This window comes from Prosopis cineraria, unplaced genomic scaffold, assembly GCF_029017545.1.
Source record: "Prosopis cineraria cultivar Desert tree isolate PC_DT_omini unplaced genomic scaffold, ASM2901754v1 PC2007, whole genome shotgun sequence".
NCBI lineage: Eukaryota > Viridiplantae > Streptophyta > Magnoliopsida > Fabales > Fabaceae > Prosopis > Prosopis cineraria.
In genome coordinates, this window is record NW_026557332.1 from 510 (window position 1) to 20,892 (window position 20,383).

General features: G+C 32.4%; 3 protein-coding genes across 3 annotated transcripts; 2 read left to right on the forward strand and 1 right to left on the reverse strand.

Moving 5' to 3' along the window:
• Nucleotides 1-967: 967 nt before the first annotated feature.
• Nucleotides 968-3,624, forward strand: LOC129301269 (clp protease adapter protein ClpF, chloroplastic-like; the record flags this gene model as incomplete). The annotated part of the gene is made up of 8 exons (XM_054939845.1): nucleotides 968-1,241; nucleotides 1,357-1,416; nucleotides 1,685-1,779; nucleotides 1,883-2,055; nucleotides 2,193-2,305; nucleotides 2,479-2,524; nucleotides 2,679-2,718; nucleotides 3,080-3,624. Coding segments are annotated over 8 exons (976 nt in total), but the record flags the coding sequence as incomplete, so codon positions are not given.
• A 1,061-nt stretch (nucleotides 3,625-4,685) lies between these two features.
• On the forward strand, nucleotides 4,686-7,466 carry LOC129301267 (putative pentatricopeptide repeat-containing protein At1g69350, mitochondrial). The gene has a single exon (XM_054939843.1). It carries the CDS (start codon nucleotides 4,915-4,917, stop codon nucleotides 7,342-7,344), a length of 2,430 nt encoding a protein of 809 aa, XP_054795818.1. The 5' UTR covers nucleotides 4,686-4,914; the 3' UTR covers nucleotides 7,345-7,466.
• On the reverse strand, nucleotides 7,433-9,949 carry LOC129301268 (pentatricopeptide repeat-containing protein At2g03380, mitochondrial-like). The gene has a single exon (XM_054939844.1). The coding sequence runs from the start codon at nucleotides 9,793-9,795 to the stop codon at nucleotides 7,645-7,647; it is 2,151 nt and encodes a 716-aa protein (XP_054795819.1). The 5' UTR covers nucleotides 9,796-9,949; the 3' UTR covers nucleotides 7,433-7,644.
• Between the last annotated feature and the right edge of the window lie 10,434 nt (nucleotides 9,950-20,383).

The following is a 20,383-nucleotide window of genomic DNA, read 5'->3' on the forward strand; positions in this document are numbered from 1 at the left end:
TTAAAAAATTAGCTATGCCATAGCATTAATTAATTTTTAGATTATATCTAATTTTTTTCAATAAAAATATGTTCCTAACCACATTGATCTTAGTAGAAGGAGTTATAATGTGAGTTCTCAAATTTCAATCTGTGTGAATGTAAAAAATATTTTTAAAAAAACTATTTTTAATTAAATCTGATAATATATTCAAATTTAAATCTAAATACACTATATGGGTATGTGAAAATCACATCTCCACATAAATTTACCCTTATCGGAATTTGCATTTTGGATTTCATAATTGGGTCGGAATAAGTGTCTGCATTCGTTTCGGTGGCCCAAGTTTGCTTTCCTTGCTCCTTCAAGCTCAAATTGTGAGGCTCTCGAACGTTGTGTTTATAATTTCTCTCGTATTTGACTTCTTCCCTGTTGGAAATTGGAATCGGTTGGTTAGTCGAATTTCTATTCGTTTCGTGCGAAATTAATGATTAATCGACTGATTATTTGTCCGAGGGATTACACTGCAAATGTTTTTACCTGTTTCATTTCTCCGACGAATATCATTTGCAAACTTGCATTTTGTATCTTTGCTCACAACAGTCGCATTCGAAACGCATCTTTGATTTTTGGAAAAATGAAGCAGTAAAGCTCATGATACTTAATACTTATATGCTCTTCTTTCATTCCTAATCCTCGGTTTCCACAATTACCCAATCATTGAGGAAACGGGACGACTATAATATCCTGTATGTGTTATTTAAAACACACACACATTCTTTGTTGGATGTGACTGCAAATTATCGTTTAGAAGCTTCGAAATATCTTATCTTTACTGGAAACATCAGTATACGTAAGTGGACATTTCTGCAAGCAAAAGATTAATTTTGGTTCTGTTTACCCTTTTGTGTGTCGAGGGAAGAATTTTGTTGGCATTAAAGAATGGTGCAAGGTGTGTCGTTGAACACTCTGACAACTTGTGAAAAAGCAGTATCTATGGATCATCCCCATCTTGGACGGCCCCTTTTAGACCATTTAAGAAATTCCAGATAAGTTTCATCAATGAAAGATGTTGCGTTTGGAGTCAGTGTCAGCAGAGATCGTTCTTGAGAGCATCAAAGTTCAATAGTTTTAAGGTTGAAGCAGCATGGTTCTTTAGAGGGAGAGAACGAGAATCTGAAGCAAGTGCAGAGAGCAGTGAATTGGCTTATGATGATATTGCAATCTTACTTTTCCAGCTAAGCATGGCCACTAGAGTGCAGGTTTGGTTGCCTCTACTCCCTTTTAATCAGCTTTATAATTTAATGCATCTTTTGAATTTATGCTAAAAATTCCCAACTATTTGTTTGTTTGTTGGTTTCAACTTCTGAACTGCAGTATCTTTTGAACGTGGAGCAGTACGACATGGCACAGCAACTGAGAAACAGACTTTCTGAGGTTAGATAACTTAGCTACTAATCCTGGTTTGATATCATATATCAAGGAGTGTGTGCTGAAATATTTGCGTAGTCTGCTTGAATCTGAAATTTATAATCTCACTTTAAAAAAAAAAAATGCTATACGTGATTTTTTATGTGACTGCAACAATAATATGTAACTCGAAAGATTGTGATCTGTGAATGAGTTTGTCCCTTTATGCTTTCTTTATCTCCATCTTATCTAAAATTTCTCAAAGTGGGATTGCTTATAAGTAGTATTTTTGAAGGTTGAAGCAGAGGTCATCAAACAGCAAGAGGAAAAGCGGGGATTGCCTTCAAAAAGTGAAGCTCAAGATAAAGCTTTAAGTGTGATACGTCTCCGGTGAGCCTGCTCTTTTCTCATCCTTGGATCCCTACAGCTGCTTTTATCTAACTTTTTAAACCAACATGAATAATGATAACTACTATATACGTCTCATTTGCAGTTCAGACCTCCAGAATGCAATTGCGAGTGAAGATTATGAGTTGGCTGCTACATTACGTGATGAAATTTCTGAACTCGAAGCAGAGACCCTGGCTGCATCAGCTAAAGTTTTGGCATATGAAAAAGCACAATACACATTCCGTTTGGGCCAGAAAGTGAGGCATAAAGTATATAGTACGTAGTTGACATGCCTTCCATTGTACATCACAGATTCCACCGTATGCATTTCAAGTGTACTGCGTTATCCTAAAAGCCAAAGACTTGCTTTCCCTCCCTCTTCACTCATTTTGATTATTCAATATATTTTGCAGAGTACATAGGCGTGATATGTGGTATGGATCCAGTATGCTGCGAATCAAGTTCATGGATGGAAACTGTAAAGGTTCAGAAGTTGTCCCGTGGCTCATCTCAACCATTTTATCAGGTTTTGATTGACTTCATCTCATGAACTGCATAAATTGTTCTATGAGTGTGACTTTTGGAGCACGGTTAATTCCAGAACAGTTTGTCTCATTTGGTTCATAGTTAAGTTGGCAGTTAAGAACGGTTCTTGTTATTCTTTTTCATTGGTTCTTCCTCCTCTATGTGATTATCTAGGTTCTAGTTGACGTACATGTTGATCCAAATCTACTGGTGGCATATGGTAAATCTGGTTACTCAATTCCTTGGATTTTTATGCCTTTTCACGTTGACAAACAATTTCTCTTATGCACTTTTCTAGTTAGTTCTTGATTTCTTGCCCTTGATGTAAATTGAGGACAATGACTAGGAGACTTATCTTTTCACTTCGTTTGCAGTTCCCGAGGAGAATCTTTTAGCCCTTGATGCACTGACATGGTGAGATAATCTTATAATAGATATTTGTCATTAGAAACGATAGACTACAACAACAATAAATCTTTTTTTTTTTGGGTAATTAATAAGGCCTTATTCTATTAAATAAAGTCACAATGTCATTTGACTCTATCTTGAACTATTTATTTAAACATATAATTTATAATGAGTTTCTGTTTTGCAACTTTCTTAAAATTCTAATATATTTTTCCTGCATATCTTTTATACTTAAAAGTCTCTCATTGAAAGGTATATTTTGTGTGATTTAACTTGGTCATCTTAAACACTATATCAATTAAAGACATGGACTATGCTATAAACATTATTGTGATTTGAATTGGTGGTTAACTGTTTTGCAAAGTAGGTTGGATCATCCATATATCGCAAGTCTATTCTATGGTATGGATTCAGCAGGAGACTACATCCCAGTTAAGCAACTGAGGGAGAAGCACAACAGACCAAGGCATGAAATACCCATTGACCAACCAAATAATGAAGATGAAGGCAGATCTAAGGTTAATAATCCCAATTTAATATAAGAGAGTCATTTGATCATCTTTGCTGGAAAACTCATTGACCTTTTGTTGGTCCCTCAAGAATGACTTCCTCTTGCGCTCGCCCATCTTCCCTTGGTTTGGATAGGGAGAAAACTAAGAAAAAAATGAAGACTAAGAAGAAAATGTCTTTTTAGTTTTTACTATTTTTTGTAGTTTTTTTATATAGTATTCACTCCTTCCTATTTTCTTTTCACGTAGTCTTCCATCTAAACCAAACCTATTTGTATTTACTATTGAAGGTTTTCAAAGCCTCCATGGTATACTCATGTATATACATAGAGAGATCAGGAATTACAGTACGGGTTAATCTTTGTACACTGGTTTTTCAATGTGATCAAATTTCTTTGGACAATTTTCACGGTACATTTGTTTACTTCTCTTATATTCTTATATTTTAAAGAAAAGCACTTTGATTGTGGTTGGATATAATAATTATAAATACGGTATTATGATATTCATTCTTACAGTCTAAATATATATTTTTTTTTCTACTCTCAGATCCATTATCAGGTAAAAGAAAATGTTTGCGGGGTTGGTGTTGGGAGAGAAATATATAATGGATTTCGTTCCTTTTAATTTTTTGCATTGTTATTTCATTCAAATTTCACGGTTAAGTTCCTGCCACAAAAAAAAGTAAATTAACTTTATTATTTTTAAAAAAATTCCAATATTATAGTGATGAACTGATGATCCATATGGAAAAAAAAAATAGATCTCAAATAGTTTAAATAATTCAAGGATAAAAATTAATTGAAGTCATTTTTCTACACAAATACTTCACTTCGTTCAAAAATATAAAGTATCTTTAACCAAATCTCAAACTCAAATAAAGTACTTCTTCATTAAAAAATGTAAAATTTTTTAAAAAGTTAGATATTTTAAAATATAAGGTATTTTTAGTTTTTGAGATATAATCATTATCTTTTTTTTTATAAAAAATGCCTCTATTGATAATGATTTTATATTTATTATAGTGTGTTTAATAAGATAAATATAAAAAGAATAAAATCAATTTAAAAGTATGTAACTACTTTATTGAATGAGATTCGATTAAAAATAACTTTTATTTTTAAACAAAAAAGTAGTTATTTATTTTTAAATTAACATTATTTTTTTATATTTACTTTATTTAATAAAGATTTCAACTTTAAAACAAATAGAAAGTAATTTCTTACTATGTCATTTTTAAAAAAATATAATAATTATATTTTAAAATATTGAAAATTTATATTTTTAAATATTTAAATTATCAAAAAATATTTATATTTTTTAGCCAAAGGAGTACTTAAAAAAAAATCATCTTTCAGGATGGTTACCTTTTTCAGTAATTTTTCCGCTTAATGTTGATAAAAGAAATTGATAAATATTTAGAGCCGCTCTTACCTTTCTATCTGATAAGCTGTACTTCACGGGTCTGGATTCTCTTTTCCTTCGGAGACCGTACTATCATGGGTCGTGACTTCATGTTCTTCGTTTTCTTCAATGAAGTAAACACAATCTAATCGGGTTCGTCTTCGGTGCGTAGCAACTGATCATCAGAATCCCAACCTACTCAGAAATAAAACAATTCACGTTATCGAGGAGAAATCATAAGTACTGATTGCAAAAAGAACCAGTTTTTCATGGTTGACTAGCAGAAAAAATGACGCAATACATGCCATTATTCAGGTCGTGTTCTAGCTTATGGTCACTCACCCAGCTCCATGCTCACCTTGTGGTAACCGGCCTCCACAAGAACCCACTCGCTTCAACCAAACTCATCGAGTCTTACGCCCAGATGGGCTCCCTCCAATCTTCAAGACTTATCTTCGGGACCTTTACGTCGCCAGATTCGTTTATGTGGGGCGTGATAATGAAATGTCACTTGTGGAACAACTTCTTTGAGGATGTTGTTTCACTTTATCATCACATGATTTCTTTGCAGACCCATGTTTGCAGATTCGTATATCCCTCTGTTCTGTGTGCTGCTTCTGGAATTGGTGACATGAGTGTGGGTAAGAAGGTTCATGGGAGGATAATTAAGTGCGGCTTAGATAGTGATACTGTTATCGAGACTTCATTGCTTGGTATGTACGGTGAACTGTGCAGTTTAGGTGATGCTCGAAAGGTGTTTGATAAAATGGGTGACAGGGATGTGGTTTCATTTAGTTCTATCATCTCATCTTACGTTGAGAATGGAGAGGCAAGAGAAGGATTGGAGGCGTTTCGTTCTATGGTTTCTGAAGGGATTGAACCTGACTCAGTCTCCATCCTTAGTGTCGCAGAGGCTTGTGCCAAATTTGGTTGTCCGACGCTAGCAAAATCTGTCCATGGACATGTGATCAGAAAAGAAATGGAAAGTGATAGAAATTTGAATAACTTTCTTCTGATTATGTACAGCCAATGTGATTACTTATGGGGTGCGGAAACAATATTTGAGAACCTCGTTGATCCAAGTACTGCTTCTTGGACATCCTTGATGTCATCGTATAATCAAAGTGGATGCTTCCAAGAAGCCATTAATCTTTTTATCCGAATGCAGGGATCAAAAGTGGAAACAAATGCAGTGACAATGATCAGTATTCTAAACTCATGTGCTAGACTACGCTGTCTGAGAGAGGGAAAGTCAGTTCATTGCTTTATTTTAAGAAAAGCCATGGATTCTGATTTGGACCTAGGGCCTGCACTAATAGATTTCTATGCTGCTTGTCAGAAAAGATGTTGCTGTGAGAAACTTCTTCATCTAATTGGAAACAGGAATGTTATAACTTGGAATACACTCATTTCACTTTTTGCTCGGGAGGGTTTATGCGAGAATGCCTTGGTACTATTTGCAGAGATGTTGAGACAAGGGATAATGCCAGATTCTTTTAGCCTAGCAAGTTCAATTTCAGCAAGTGCAAATGTCGGCTCAGTACAATTTGGACAGCTGATACACAGCCATGTGTTAAAAAGAGGGTTGATGAATGAGTTTGTGCATAACTCCTTGATCGATATGTATTCCAAATGTGGCTTTGTGGATTTGGCATGCATGATTTTTGAAAAGATCACACAGAAAAGCGTTGTGACATGGAACTGTATGATGTCTGGTTTTTCTCAAAATGGCATGTCGGTAGAAGCACTGACCCTATTTGATGAAATGTACTTTAAGGGTCTTGAGATCAATGAAGTAACCTTGTTAAGTGCAATTCAAGCCTGCTCCAATTTGGGTTATCTAGAGAAGGGGAAATGGATTCACCATAAGATCATTACATGGGCCGTAAGGAAGGATCTTTATATAGATACAACTTTAACTGACATGTATGCCAAATGTGGAGACCTTAGAACAGCCCAAGGAGTTTTCGATAGCATGTCCGAGAAAAGTGTGGTATCATGGAGTACTATGATTTCTGGTTATGGTATACATGGTCAAATAAATGCTGCCATTTCGCTCTTCACTGAAATGGTAGAGTCAGGTATAAAACCCAACGAAATAACCTTCATGAACATCTTGTCTGCCTGCAGTCATGCAGGATCAGTGGAAGAAGGTAAGTTATATTTCAAGTCTATGAAAGATTATGGCATTAAGCCAAACACAGAGCATTTTGCCTCTATTGTTGACCTTCTGAGCCGAGCTGGTGATATCAATGGGGCATATGACATGATAAAATCAATGTGCCTACCTGTAGATGCTAGCATATGGGGAGCTCTGCTTAATGGATGTCGAATACACAGGAGGATGGACTTGGTTAGAAGCATCACAAGGGAGCTTGGGGAAATTAGTACAGATGATACAGGATATTATACTTTATTATCTAATATATATGCAGAAGAAGGAAACTGGGTTGAGTCCAGAAAGGTGAGATCAAGGATGGAGGGAATAGGCCTGCAGAAGGTCCCTGGATACAGCACTATTGAGATTGAAAATAAAATCTACAGATTTGGAGCTGGAGATACTTCTGAATGGCAAATTAAAGAAATTTACATGTTTTTGGAAAATTTCCAAAGTTTGGCACGGGAACATGGATGTGATGTAGGGTTCTATAGTCGAATGTATAAAGATCGTATGGGTTCTTATGATAATATTGTTTACGAGTTAGCAGTCGCTGTCTAGTAACAGTGCCTCATCTCTCCAATAACATCATGTTTGAGAAAGTTTAGGTCATAATGCTCTTTAGGACACTAACAAGCAAGATATAAGATTTACAGATAATTTGGTTCATTTAACCGTCTATAAGTCGCTCATTTACAGATCTATGCTACCATAAAATTTATAATGAATGCTAAAAAAAATATTTCAGGTGCTAGAATTTCCGTTATTTCACTTAAGCCATTTGCCAAGTTGTAAAAACTCTTCATAGCCTGACCAGTTTCCAACATCTTTATTCCGACAAAATGATGCATATATATATGACTAGGCAAAAGCTGCCATGCTGTCATATGCATCATTGCTGATATCCATCTGCACTGCACTGCGTCCGGGGACTTTGTTCAATCCCCTCTGCTTCATCAACTCTCTCACATGCTTAACCTGGCTCCACCTCCCATCAGAGGCATATAAGTTTGACATGAGCACATAGTAACAAGATTCATCAGGATGCAACTCCAACATTCTCCTGAGGGCAACTTCTCCCAAGTCAAACCTTGAATGAAGTCCACATCCATGGAGAAAAGCTCCGTACACTCCAACATTAGGTTGGACAGGCATTTTGTTAATAAACTCCAATGCCGCTTCAAGGTTTCCAGAACGTGCTAAAAGATCAACCATACATGTGTAATGCTTCATGGAAGGAACAAAGTTCAGTTCCTTACACATCAAAATGAAAAGCCTGAGGCCCTCTCCAACCATTCCTGCATGGCTGCATGCCGTTAATATAGTTGTGGAGACCACTTCATTGAGCTCCAAGTTCTCCTTCAACATATCCATGAAGAGTGCAAGAGACGCATTGCCATCACCTAGCATGCCACAGCCACCTATCATCGCACTCCATGTGACAGAATTCTTGTCTCTCATCTCATCAAACACCGCACGAGCTGATTTTGCATCTCCGCATTTTGCATAGAAGTTCAAAAGTGCTGTGCCAACATAGACGCTAGATGATACTGTTCCGTATTTTAGAGACAAGGCATGAAGAGAAGAACCGAGTTCAAGAGCACCAAGGGAAGCGCAAGATGAGAAGGTGCAGACCAATGTGACTGCATCCGGCAAAAATGAGGCTAATCTCATGCGTTTAAAGAGCCCAAGAGCCTCATGTGCAGAACCATTCTGGGCATAACCAGAAATAATCGAGTTCCAAGATATTACGCTTCTATGGGTTATGGTTTCAAATATGTCACGAGCATCAGCAGTCATATGGCACTTGGCATACATGTACACAAGAGCACTACTCACTACAGGATCATCCAAACCAAGCTTAATTATTTGTACATGAAGTGACTTTCCCATAGTTGTATTACTTAGTTGTGCACATGCCGAAAGCAAACTTGCAACGGTAAGAGAATTGGGCATAAGACACGCCCATTTTTCATTCGCGAACAATTCCAATGCCTTATCCGGGTGACCTCTTTGAGTATACCCAGCAATCATTGCCGTCCAGGAAACAAGTTCAGCTGTCGAAAGCTCATCAAAAACAGAACGAGCATCTCTGATATCCCCACACTTAACATACATGTCCAAAAGACACGTTGCCAAGAAATGTTCCATTTCAATTCCATTTTTAATTACGTAGCCATGTACCCACTTTCCTTGATGCAGATATCCTAATTTCGTGCATGCCTTGAGTAAACTTCCCACAGTAACTTGATTGCCTGCAATAAACCCTTCTCTCATTCTATTGAACAAGACCAGCCCTTCTTCCTCAGAATCATTCTGCACATATGCTGCAATCATAGAGGTCCAAGACACCACATGGCTATCAAACATTTCGTCAAACACAACTCGTGCACGTTGTACTTCTCCACATTTAGAGTACATGTCCAGTAGACCCGTCAGCACAAAACTATCAATGGTGTTGGTTTTAACAATTTGGCAGTGTACCTTCATACCTTCAACAACATCACGCAACTCACAAGCAGCTTTCAAGACAAAAGTAAAAACCACCTCGTCGTGGCCTTGGACAGATACCCTCATGCGGGTATAGAAGGGAACAATCTCGGAATACATATCATTCAAGAAGTACCACCTGAGCATCACCTTCCACGAATAAAAATCTGGGCTTGGAATTCGGTCGAACACCGTGCGAGCATATTGAACGAACCCGAAAGATCCATAGAGGCTAACCAGCTTGGTAACGCAGAGAAGATCGTCAGTGAGGCCGTGGACAAGAAGCAAGGCGTGGGCATTCTTGAGAGAATTGATATTTCTGCAAATGCTAAGAAGATGGAAAGATGGGAGCGAGGAGATATATTGAACTGAGTCGAAACTGCTGTGAGTGAGATACAACGGTTCCAAGGGTGTCGAGGGATGTTGAACTTGGGGAACGGCACACTGAAGAAACCTCCATTGAAGACAAAGTCTGTGAGTAGGATGACGTAAGATTCCTTTTATGGCAAACGCAAGCTTCATTTCACATCCTGAACTTCGAATTCTACTTGCTTCAGTGTTCAACGCTGATCTGCCGTCCCCAGGCCAGAACGACACCACGTCCCAAACGGTTCGTTTCTTAACTTTTTGTTAACGCCCTTCTTTTTTCCGCCACGTCATCACTTGTATTCTTGTATTGTTGTATACCACCTCGTACCTTCAACATTCTACTTCTGATATATATATATATATATATATATATAAAAAAATAAAATATAAGATATTTTTAATATTTTCAGTTATAGTTATTGTTTTTTTTAAATATTCTTAATGAATAAATAACTTCATATTTATTTTAAAGTGAAACATCATATTAAATAAGAGTATATATATAAAAAATAGTATTAATTTTAGAAACAAATAATTACTTTATAGGGGTGATATTTAATTAAAAATACTTTATATTTTTTAACAGAAAGTATAAAAATATGTTTAGCGAACAGGATTTGTGTCAAGGTAAGGGAGAAAGAAAGGAAAGATTTTAATGAGTTTAATTTTAAAAAGATTAGAGAAGTGAGTTTAAAATTTTTTTAATTAATTTTATTTACCCTTTTCTCTCACATCTTATTTCTATTAAAAAATTCTAACTCCACTTGTGGACTTTTTTAAATCAAACTAATCTAAATATTCCTTCCTTTTCTCTTCCATTTCTCCTCAACCAAACAAGCGGTTAAAAATATTTTTTATAACTTGTCAACCTTACTTAAGTGTTACAACAAAATAAACACTCCCTTCTTCCCCTTTTATAAGATTTTTTTAGATTGATTTTGTGTTCCATAATAAAAAATATTTTGAAAAAATACTTCTCTAATTTTATTTATAAGTCATTTCCAACATATTTCATATAAATTAAGAAAAACATTAAACTTTATAAACTCGATCTAAAAATTCAATAATTTTTAACTTTATCCTTATTAAATATACATATTTTTTTCAAATTTCAAACAAAACCGTTACATTAAAAATGAATTTAGAGTCAAACATTCTGAGATTTATAGTTCGAAAGTAAAATTATCATTTAATCCATTATTTTTGCTGTATGCTTTTAATACTGAGGGGAGTAACCGAGAGAATAGACTAACAAAATGTTTGGATTTATGTCACCCCACATGACCGAACCAAACGTGAATGGTATTAAATATAAGGTTAACCTTGCTTAATAAATCTAACCAATATATACTTTTCTAATTACAATTGGTAAGAAAAAAATGCTACTAAGTGGTATTGTCGTGCCCTGATCTTGATTTCTTGAAGAGGAAAAATTGATAAAAGTAAAAAAATGAAAGTCGCTATCAAAATTTTAGGAAATCTTTGGAAAACAATACAATAAAAAAGAATGATTTTCAAAAAAGTTTTAGGAGTCGATTGCAAGTGGGGATGATGCTAGATATCTCACGACACTCATTCACAAGAATGATTACCATAAATTGATTGTATAAAATTAAACTTGACCTTTTAATTTCTTTAATTATCCTTTAGAATCACATGCAAAGTAAAGATAAAAAAATTAATAAAAAAATTATTTATTTACATGAAAAGACTTAACCTAGGATCAAAGTCTAAAGTCTATGCACCTTGAAATAAGAATCAAAATCTACATAGTTTGAGATATTATTATTTAAGTTTTTTAAATTCATTTAATTAAATTTTTTTTATGAGAAGAATGATATTTCGGGTTATATTATATTTATTTTTTTAAATAAATTTTTTTTCCAAGAAAATGCCACTGAGTAAAAATAAATAAATAAAATTTAACCAGCATTGAAACCTGCAATAATTTAATATCACTCAGAGTTTACTAGTTCATACTTTAAATGCACACGATTATTTAATATCACTTATGACAAATCTTAAAAGAATAAAATGAATTTTCTAGAAAATAATCCAATCAAAAAATTTCAATATGAAGTTTGATACCTACAATAATTTAGTATTATTTACAGTATCAAAATTAAAGCTTTTAAGGATTCATAGTGAGTTGGTCTCACTTATAGCATAACATAAAAATATGTCAATAATTTAAAATATATATATATATATATATATATATATAAAACTTAGTGTAATTTACGATATTTCAATTGATGCTTTTAGAAATTCATGATAGCTTAGTATTACTCATAACATAGACAATAATTTTCTTCTTTTTAACCTATGATGACTTAATATTGTTCACGGTTTCTCATTAGATGTTTTCAGGGATTTACAATGACTTAAATCACTCATGGCAAATTAATAAGATTACATTTTAGTGGAATTAATATTGATTATGAAAAACCATTTATGATTGATTGATGAAATAAAATGATTTATGAGCATTTTTCTCATTTTTGAATGAATTTTTAAAACATGGATAATCACGGGAACATGCCAACATCTCAAGACTCATGACATAATTGAGTCTTCACTTAAACCCAGTTCAAATATTCAAATGTCCAGATTTGATATCAGCTCAACTGCGATGCACCACCAAGCCTGGGGAGTGGGTGAAATGATTAAAGCAGTCTGCGCATCACAAAAAGGGACAATATATGAAAATCCAAAAACATGCCAGACCCAAACTCAAAATCAAAATCATTGACAAGCATGAAGAAGCAAAACATGTTGAGAAACTCAAAGTACTACAAATAAAATTGATCATTAAATGAATCAAGATAAGAGTTTTGAGATCAAAGGTTCAGTCGGAGTTGAATTGGATTAAACGATTATAATTAAAATAACATAATTTAAAATAAAAATATATTAATCCTTGAAATATTCATTCATTCATGTCCAAACCTCAATGCATGTCTCATACAATATTCATTTAATGTTTTTATGAATATAACGTAATAATTATAAGGAATAAAATATTTGTAATTGTAATATTTATAAATTACATATTAGGTTTTTTGGGAAATATGTATTCTGCCTAGACCTATCCGTATTCATTAATTTATGATTTTAAAGAAGTATCCAGACACAATGCCAATGCTAATTGATGGCCCAAAAAAAAAATTACCAATACTAATTGACTGTTTTCTTTTTAAAAAAAAACAAATTTAACCTGATGCGAGTAAGTAAACAAAAAAAAAAAAAAAAAGTTGATTGATAGGGAGGTAATGTCATTCAAATTGATTCTTCAAGGGTATGCATATTCTGACTAATAAATGTCTGTTGCAGCTTAAAGAAACGTACTCTATCCTTTTCTATCTTAGTTTTTTGCTTTTTCTCTTCATTTTTAAAGTTCATCTCTCTTCTTCTTTACTGCCATTGTTGAGTCAATCCTCATCTCTTCTTCATCCTCTTAGTTTCTTCGCAATAGTATGGGTAGTTGATGCCTTTTCAATTGGATTTGAAACAGCAAACCACAAATACACATGTGTGATAATTTTTTTAGTCCCTTATCTCGCTTGCATTGTCTTCTTTGCAACTTTTTTTCTTTTCAAAATTTCATCTCCAAGTTATAATTAATAGTTGTCTATTATCTTCTTCCTCCTTTTCTTTCTTCCAATTTCTCAAAGTCATCTACAACATCATATTTTAGGATCAAGCATCTATTTTTTGTAATTTTTTAAATCCCAAAAGCATTGTTTTGAGCTGTTTGAGAGGGGGAAAAATTAATTGGCTCAACTTGCTTAAATCACAAGATTGAGTGGTCTGATTTGAGTTTTTCTTGAGTCACACGGATTAACTCACGTTGACTCCTTCCCTCAAAAAATAGTAAACTGGATTGAACATATAGTCAGTTTGCTAGTTAGATCAACTAATTTGTTTGATTTTTAATGCCACGGAGAAACCAACCTGAATCAACCCCACTATCTTATTCTCTTTCTTCTCTTTCTTTCGCTTTCTCTAAATTTTCTATCCCTCCTTTTCTCTTTCACTTTGTGCCTCCTCTCTTCCAAAATGTTTTCTTTCCCTCCTTCTTCTCCTTGATATTCCTTTTATGAGCCAATTACCATTTCTTCTCATCAATGACCCAATCAAATCAAAACCTTAATAACTTTCATTTGATGTTTGCCTTAATTATTTCATATTCAAATCAAAGCATTTAATTTGATAGAATTATTATTGTGGGGATTTGGAGGTTATGAAAAAAGAAAATACTTTTTTAAATTTTATTTATGAAGATATTTTCATTTTTTATTATAAAAACCATTCTTCCTTTTTTCTCATTTTATTCATTTAATGTTATTATTTGTTGTTAATTTTCAATTTACATAAAAAAAACCAACACAATACAGTTTTTACAAGTATAACAACAAATGACATTATAATACTCAATCATGAATTTTTTTTATAAAATAATTTCAATAAATCTCTTTCAAGAGCTAGATCATAAAAAAATATTTAAAACAATTAATTAACTTATTTGAATAGAATATGAGGGCTACCTCCTCAATCTATAAATGCTACTCCTCATCCAAACTTTAAAATATAAGCAGTTTTTGAAAAAAATTTATATATCAATAAAATCTTCATTCCTATATATATATATACACACACACACACACACACATATCTTTTTACCCTTGGTCCCAATTACGAATACACTTTATGATGAGTAAGAAATATATTTACAAAAATATCTAAGTTAATACATATAAAGGGTAAAATGAAAAAAAAAAATTTACATGTACTAAATTGCTTATATTTTAAATCAAGATTAGTTTAAAAAATATTTATATTTTAAACTGGAGGGAGTAAAAGTAAAGAGGTGAATATCTTGTATGTTGTTTAGAACAACTAAGAGTATAACAAGACAATAATTTAAATTTATCATAATAATAATAACTAATATCCAATTAGTAAATGGTTCATTTTATAACACAAACAAAGGGATTGAATATTCCTAGTATTTGATATAAAAATAATTAAATAATGCTTCATAAAGCTGACCATTCCAAATTATGTTTATTTTGTCAATATGAAAAGATAACACCTCAATAATTTAAATTATCTAAATCACTTTCAAATACATAATCATGGACATGGATAAATGTTTGCTAATACTTATTATTATCAACAACTGTTCAAAACGTACTTTCAAACTCATTAAAGTAATAAAATAAACTTTGTAATATTAATCCGAGGATTAACTTATCCAAAAATACCATGTAAATTTCTTTACAAAAAATTGGAAATTTAAAGAAGAAGAAATTCTTAAAAATAAGTTCCTTTAAAGGAACCCAAATAGTACAAGATATCTGTCATGGGCACGCATGTAAAATCTCCCTTATCTAATCCCAATTAGCTAGCAAAATTCAAAATAATTAAGAAATTAACCCACAAAAGATTACCAAGTTTGAAATATATAAAAATGAGATCACAAGTTTTCATAGTTCAAAATAAGTCAAAACCATTTATTAAATTATTAATCGAAGTAAAATAATATTACGAAAACATATGATACCTTAGATGAGTGAAATGATTCGAAAACAATTAAAAAATATCATTGTTTGAAAAACAAAGAAAAGCATTGTAGCTCTTCACTCGCTATGCCACACACTATGGCACAGGCGTCATGTGCCACAGCATGTTGCATGTTTATAATAGCAAAGTTGTTGTCACATGACAGTAATTCTAGACAACTTTCAACATACCCTATTTCTTCGTCCAACATTGAAATGAGATGATTTAGGTGTTTATGAAAAGATCTTTTCATAAACTAGTTAATAACATGAGTTTTACTTTCAAATTAAGTCACACTAAGAAGTTAAATATCCAAACACATTTTCGCAATTATTCACAACTTTCACAACTAAAAAGGTGTCCAAAACCCACATAAGTGCTAAAAGCTATTCCTGACACGCAAATCATGCTAATTGGACTCAAGACTTCCTGCACAACACACCACATGCACATATACACCCTATATTAAATTTTCACCCCTCAATCCTTTAATACTAAAAACAAAAATGGGAGGTTTTAGCATTACATTTCAACAACATCATTGACAGTTGCAATCAATTGAACATCCCCATACTTGTATTAATATTTTGGCTATATTATACACTTAAGCAACTTACAAAACACAACCTAGGGCTCAAAATACATTCAAAATTATAAACTTCAAAAGTGTAAGTATATACAAAATATAAACTTAATTGGCAATATATCATTTATTACACAAAGATAAATAAGGTCAAGAGGCTATACAATAAGAATCCTGGATTTCTAAACCTCTGTAGCTTTTTCCCCTTTTTGCACTGAAGTTAAAGCCTGTAAAATATTGAAAGAGAGGGATGAATCTAGCCACTCAATAACTAAGATACACCTACCCTATACAGTTACATATCAATTGAAGGGACACAAAAAAAGGTAATTTTCTCAAGATATATGTTCTAATACATGAAACACAAATTGTTATTTCTCAATTTAACTCATAACTCATTTTCACAATTCTGATATCGAATCACATGACATATTGCCACAAAACATACAGACATGTGACAATGGCCTGATTTATTATCATGACTTGCCACAAACTTAAACAATCATATAACACATCAGATAAACACATATGCATGATCAAATCATCTTTCTATCTTTCTTATTTTCTTCGACTAAAACCGTAGGCTATAATATCAAACAAGGCTTCGTTTGTGTGACTGAATTATGCAAGCTCACCAATTATGAGGTATGACCTGGCCAAAGATCACAAAACTCACTCTCAGACTATGACTTCTCCCACTCTCAAATCTCTAGAGTGTCGTATATTCTAAGCTAATCTTCTTAATAAACTAATGGAAATAGCTAGGTTCTAGTCCCTCAACAAACTATGGAACAATCTCTCAACAAACTATGAGACAAGGCTATATCCTCTTGCATCGAAAGACAACCAAAAATACTATATAAATTTTAATCTACTCCTTTCCCAAGTGAATTCTCACCAACTGATCATACAATATACGATACTCACCCATTTACAATTTCATTATTTCAATACCGACATGTTGGGCTTACGACAATGCGTTACCCAAGTAAGCATCAATCTCATTTTCTCATATATCACATATATTTATCATTTTTAATCTCAACACAATTATTTTTATCCCATTATACTTAATCACAAATCAAATTTATCATACCAATCGTCAACTACTTGTTCCAATACCACAGTGTAATTTGAAATTCATTTTGAATTCATCTTTGCATTTTTGTTCAATCAAAGCAAATATATTAGCTCATGTTTCCTAACTTGTTTACACATTCACAAATCGCAATTGTACATACAAATAAACACATTTCATGTTATAACACAATTAATAAATAACTATCTAAAATAGAGTTCCATTAGTTACCTCAAATATTTGAGTAGTTAAAGTTTTACCCCTCAATAACTAGCTTCCAAGTTTGCTTTCCAAGCCAAACACAATGCTCAAATGATTAATTTATAATTAATCAAGTCTAAACTCATCACATTGTTAAAAACACATTTTTAACTCTCACATTTTCACTTCTACAACTTCTACAATACTCAATACGTTTATTTCATGCATTTGAGCTTACTTATTGGGTACACCAAGTCTCTTTAACTCACATTGTAATTAATGAGTCATTAAACCTTCATTAAAGGCATTTAAACTCCTCCAACGACCTTCATTAATACCATTTTTGATATTAATAATATTCACCAACCAACCTCCACAACCACTACTACTAGGTTTAATTACTCTAAACAACTCTCATTAACTCCATTTAAATTAATGAATTTAGACCCATAGCTTATATGGACTGAAAATATCATCTCATCTTAAAACCTAACCAAAAACTTCAAGAAATGGAAAAGAAAGGGAGATTAGGATTTGAGGAACTCACCTTAAGTGATTACAGGGTCTAAAATGCTCTCAAAGCTTTGAATCTTCATGCCTTAACAGAGGAATGTCATTTGCTATTTGTTTTCTCCCTTTTTTTCTTCTAATTTTCTGTCTGTTCATAACAAGTTTACTAGAAACTTTGAGGTCCTCCTCCTTCATTTGTCATCTGTGCACCGCAACGAATATGCTGCACTCTGCGGCATATGGCACAGAGATAATCCCTTCATGCACTCTGCGGCATATGGCACAGAGATAATCCCTTCATGTTTTTTGTAACATCTCAATTTAAATTTTAAATAGTTAATTTGGGTTAATAAAAATTTTGAAAAATATTTAGAGGTAAGAAAAATAGTAGAAAATGATTATTAAATCTAATTTAGGATATAATTTTAAATTTAAAAAATTAAAATTTATTAAATAAAAAAATTATTAAATTATTATTATTATTATTATTAAAAAAGAGAAAAGGTATAAAAAAAGGAAGAAGAAGAAGAAGAAAAGTGGCGTCCTCTTTCGGCACTCTCCCGGTGCAATGATTATGTTTATATAATAATAATAAAAAACAGAAAGAAGAGAGAGGAAAGAAGAAATAATAAAAAAAAATGTGAGACCCACTGAACTTTTATAAAAACTCACCTGTTTCCTTCATTTCTTCATTTCTATCCTTCGTGCGTGAGCTGAGGCAGAGTGAGCATGAGTCGCTGGTGCGGGAGATCTGAATTTTTAATGTAAGAGTTTTTAATAGGATATTTAGGGTGTGATTTCAAGCTTTTCAAGATTAAGTATGTGTTCTAAAAAATTTTCTTAGTGATTCTTCCCTTTGGTTTTTGAGTTTGTGGTGGTAGAAAATTTAGGATTTGAAAGAGGGATGAATTTATGTTGAATAAATATAGTTTTTTAAGGTTGTTAGTAGTATAATAAATATTCTAGAGTATAAATCTATTGATGATCTTTGAATTTGTGGCTTAAGGATCAAATCCTAGACTAGATTTTTATAAATTTGAAAATATATGTTAATTATTGAGGTTTAGATGATTATTTGAAATGAAAAATGAATTATTATGGCTATAGGATTATGATTCTAAACTTGAGACTCAATTTCTAATTTTTGAATATTTTAGGTGCGAATTTATGAAATAAAAAAAAATTGATAATAGAAATTTTTAGAAGTTGATTTTTAAATTATTAATGTTTATTGATGAGAAAAGAGGAGTTAAAAATTTTACTTAATAGTATTAACTCTAGATTTGTATTAAGATTGAGATTAGAAATTATGTTATATTTTTAATTCTATTATTAGAATTATTTTATTAGTTTCAATAATTAAAACTAATATTTATAAATAATATGTTATTTGTAGATTGTGTTGTTGGTGAAGATTGTGGTAGGAGAGAAATTTGTAAGGAATAATTTATTGAAAAAGCCACGAGGTAACCCTGCTTTTAATTTGTGATTAGTGTTACTTTATGTTAATTGGGTAATTATTGAGAAAATTATGAATTTTGTAATATTGTATAATTATGCAATATTATTATGAATTTGTTTGGTTATTGTGGGAGGTGTTGGGAGACTTGCTATTATTGTTGTATTTATGTGCCACGTGATACGCCCCTTTTGGAGCTCAATAGGTGGCTTGTAAAGGCTCGGGCTAATTTACCTTGGGTCGGGTAATTTAGCACCGAGTGAGGGCTACGGCTCGAAGTTAATGGAAGGATATAAGGATGGTTGTTTGTGTGTATTATAATATTTCTTATATTTATTAGAATTATATTATATTTTATCCTCACTTAATAAGCACACACTTAACTGTTTGTATACACTATCATAAATTGGCTTTGGTTACTGGGACTTTTGAATCTCATTATGTGGTTAACAATTTTCAGGAAAAGAGCCACGAGTGACACGTGGAGGAGTCCCAAAGGCTTAGTGGCATAGATCCACTGTCTCTTTTGGATATTTGATTTATGATTTATAATGTTTTATATTGCCAATATTAGAACTTTTTGTTTATTGATAATTATATGAATATATAAATGTAATCATGCCTTTCAAATTATTTTTATTTTTGGTACAATTTGGATGACTGTAATTTTAATATTTGGTTTACTTTGGATTGGTTAAAATGGCATGATTATGAGGCCAAATAACTGGCTTATTTTGAAAATTGACTAAATATTATTTATTTACTTATTGGGAGTATAAGGATGGACAAATGTGATATAGTTTATTTGTTGGGAGTATAAAGATGGACAAATATGATTTAGTCTAATGGCATGTAGGAGGTAAAAATTTAGCTGAAATGTTGTATTGTACGAGTTAAAGCCATTATAAAATATTTTTATATTGAAATTATTGATATAAAATGTGTTGGGTAGCTATAACCCAGCTATGGTTGAGTTAAATTATTTTAAAAAAAATTAGTGTGTTACAAATCTTGGTATCAGAGCTACATGTTTCAAGATTCTTATAAATTATGAAGTTGTTACACATTAACCTAATTTATTGGCAATATACATTATTAAATCATAATGCTTCTCCATTATTTTTCTTGTCTTGAGATTAGTGTTGACTTAATTATGTGACTTTCATCCTTTAGGAGGGGAGAGATGGTGTCCAAAACTAGAAGAGGTGGCGAAATTACCGGTGATTCTATAGAGCTAATAGGAAATGACATACCTTTACTGCCACAACCGGAGCCCACACAGTAACAAATGGGGCAGGGTGAGCCCATACAGCCACAACCAAGGCAGGGTGAGCCAACCATAAGG

What these genes read in the sequence shown, in the direction of transcription:
- LOC129301267 (XM_054939843.1), top strand. Translation starts at nt 4,915, where the DNA reads ATGACGCAATACATGCCATTATTCAGGTCGTGTTCTAGCTTATGGTCA.
- LOC129301268 (XM_054939844.1), bottom strand. Translation starts at nt 9,795, where the DNA reads ATGAAGCTTGCGTTTGCCATAAAAGGAATCTTACGTCATCCTACTCAC.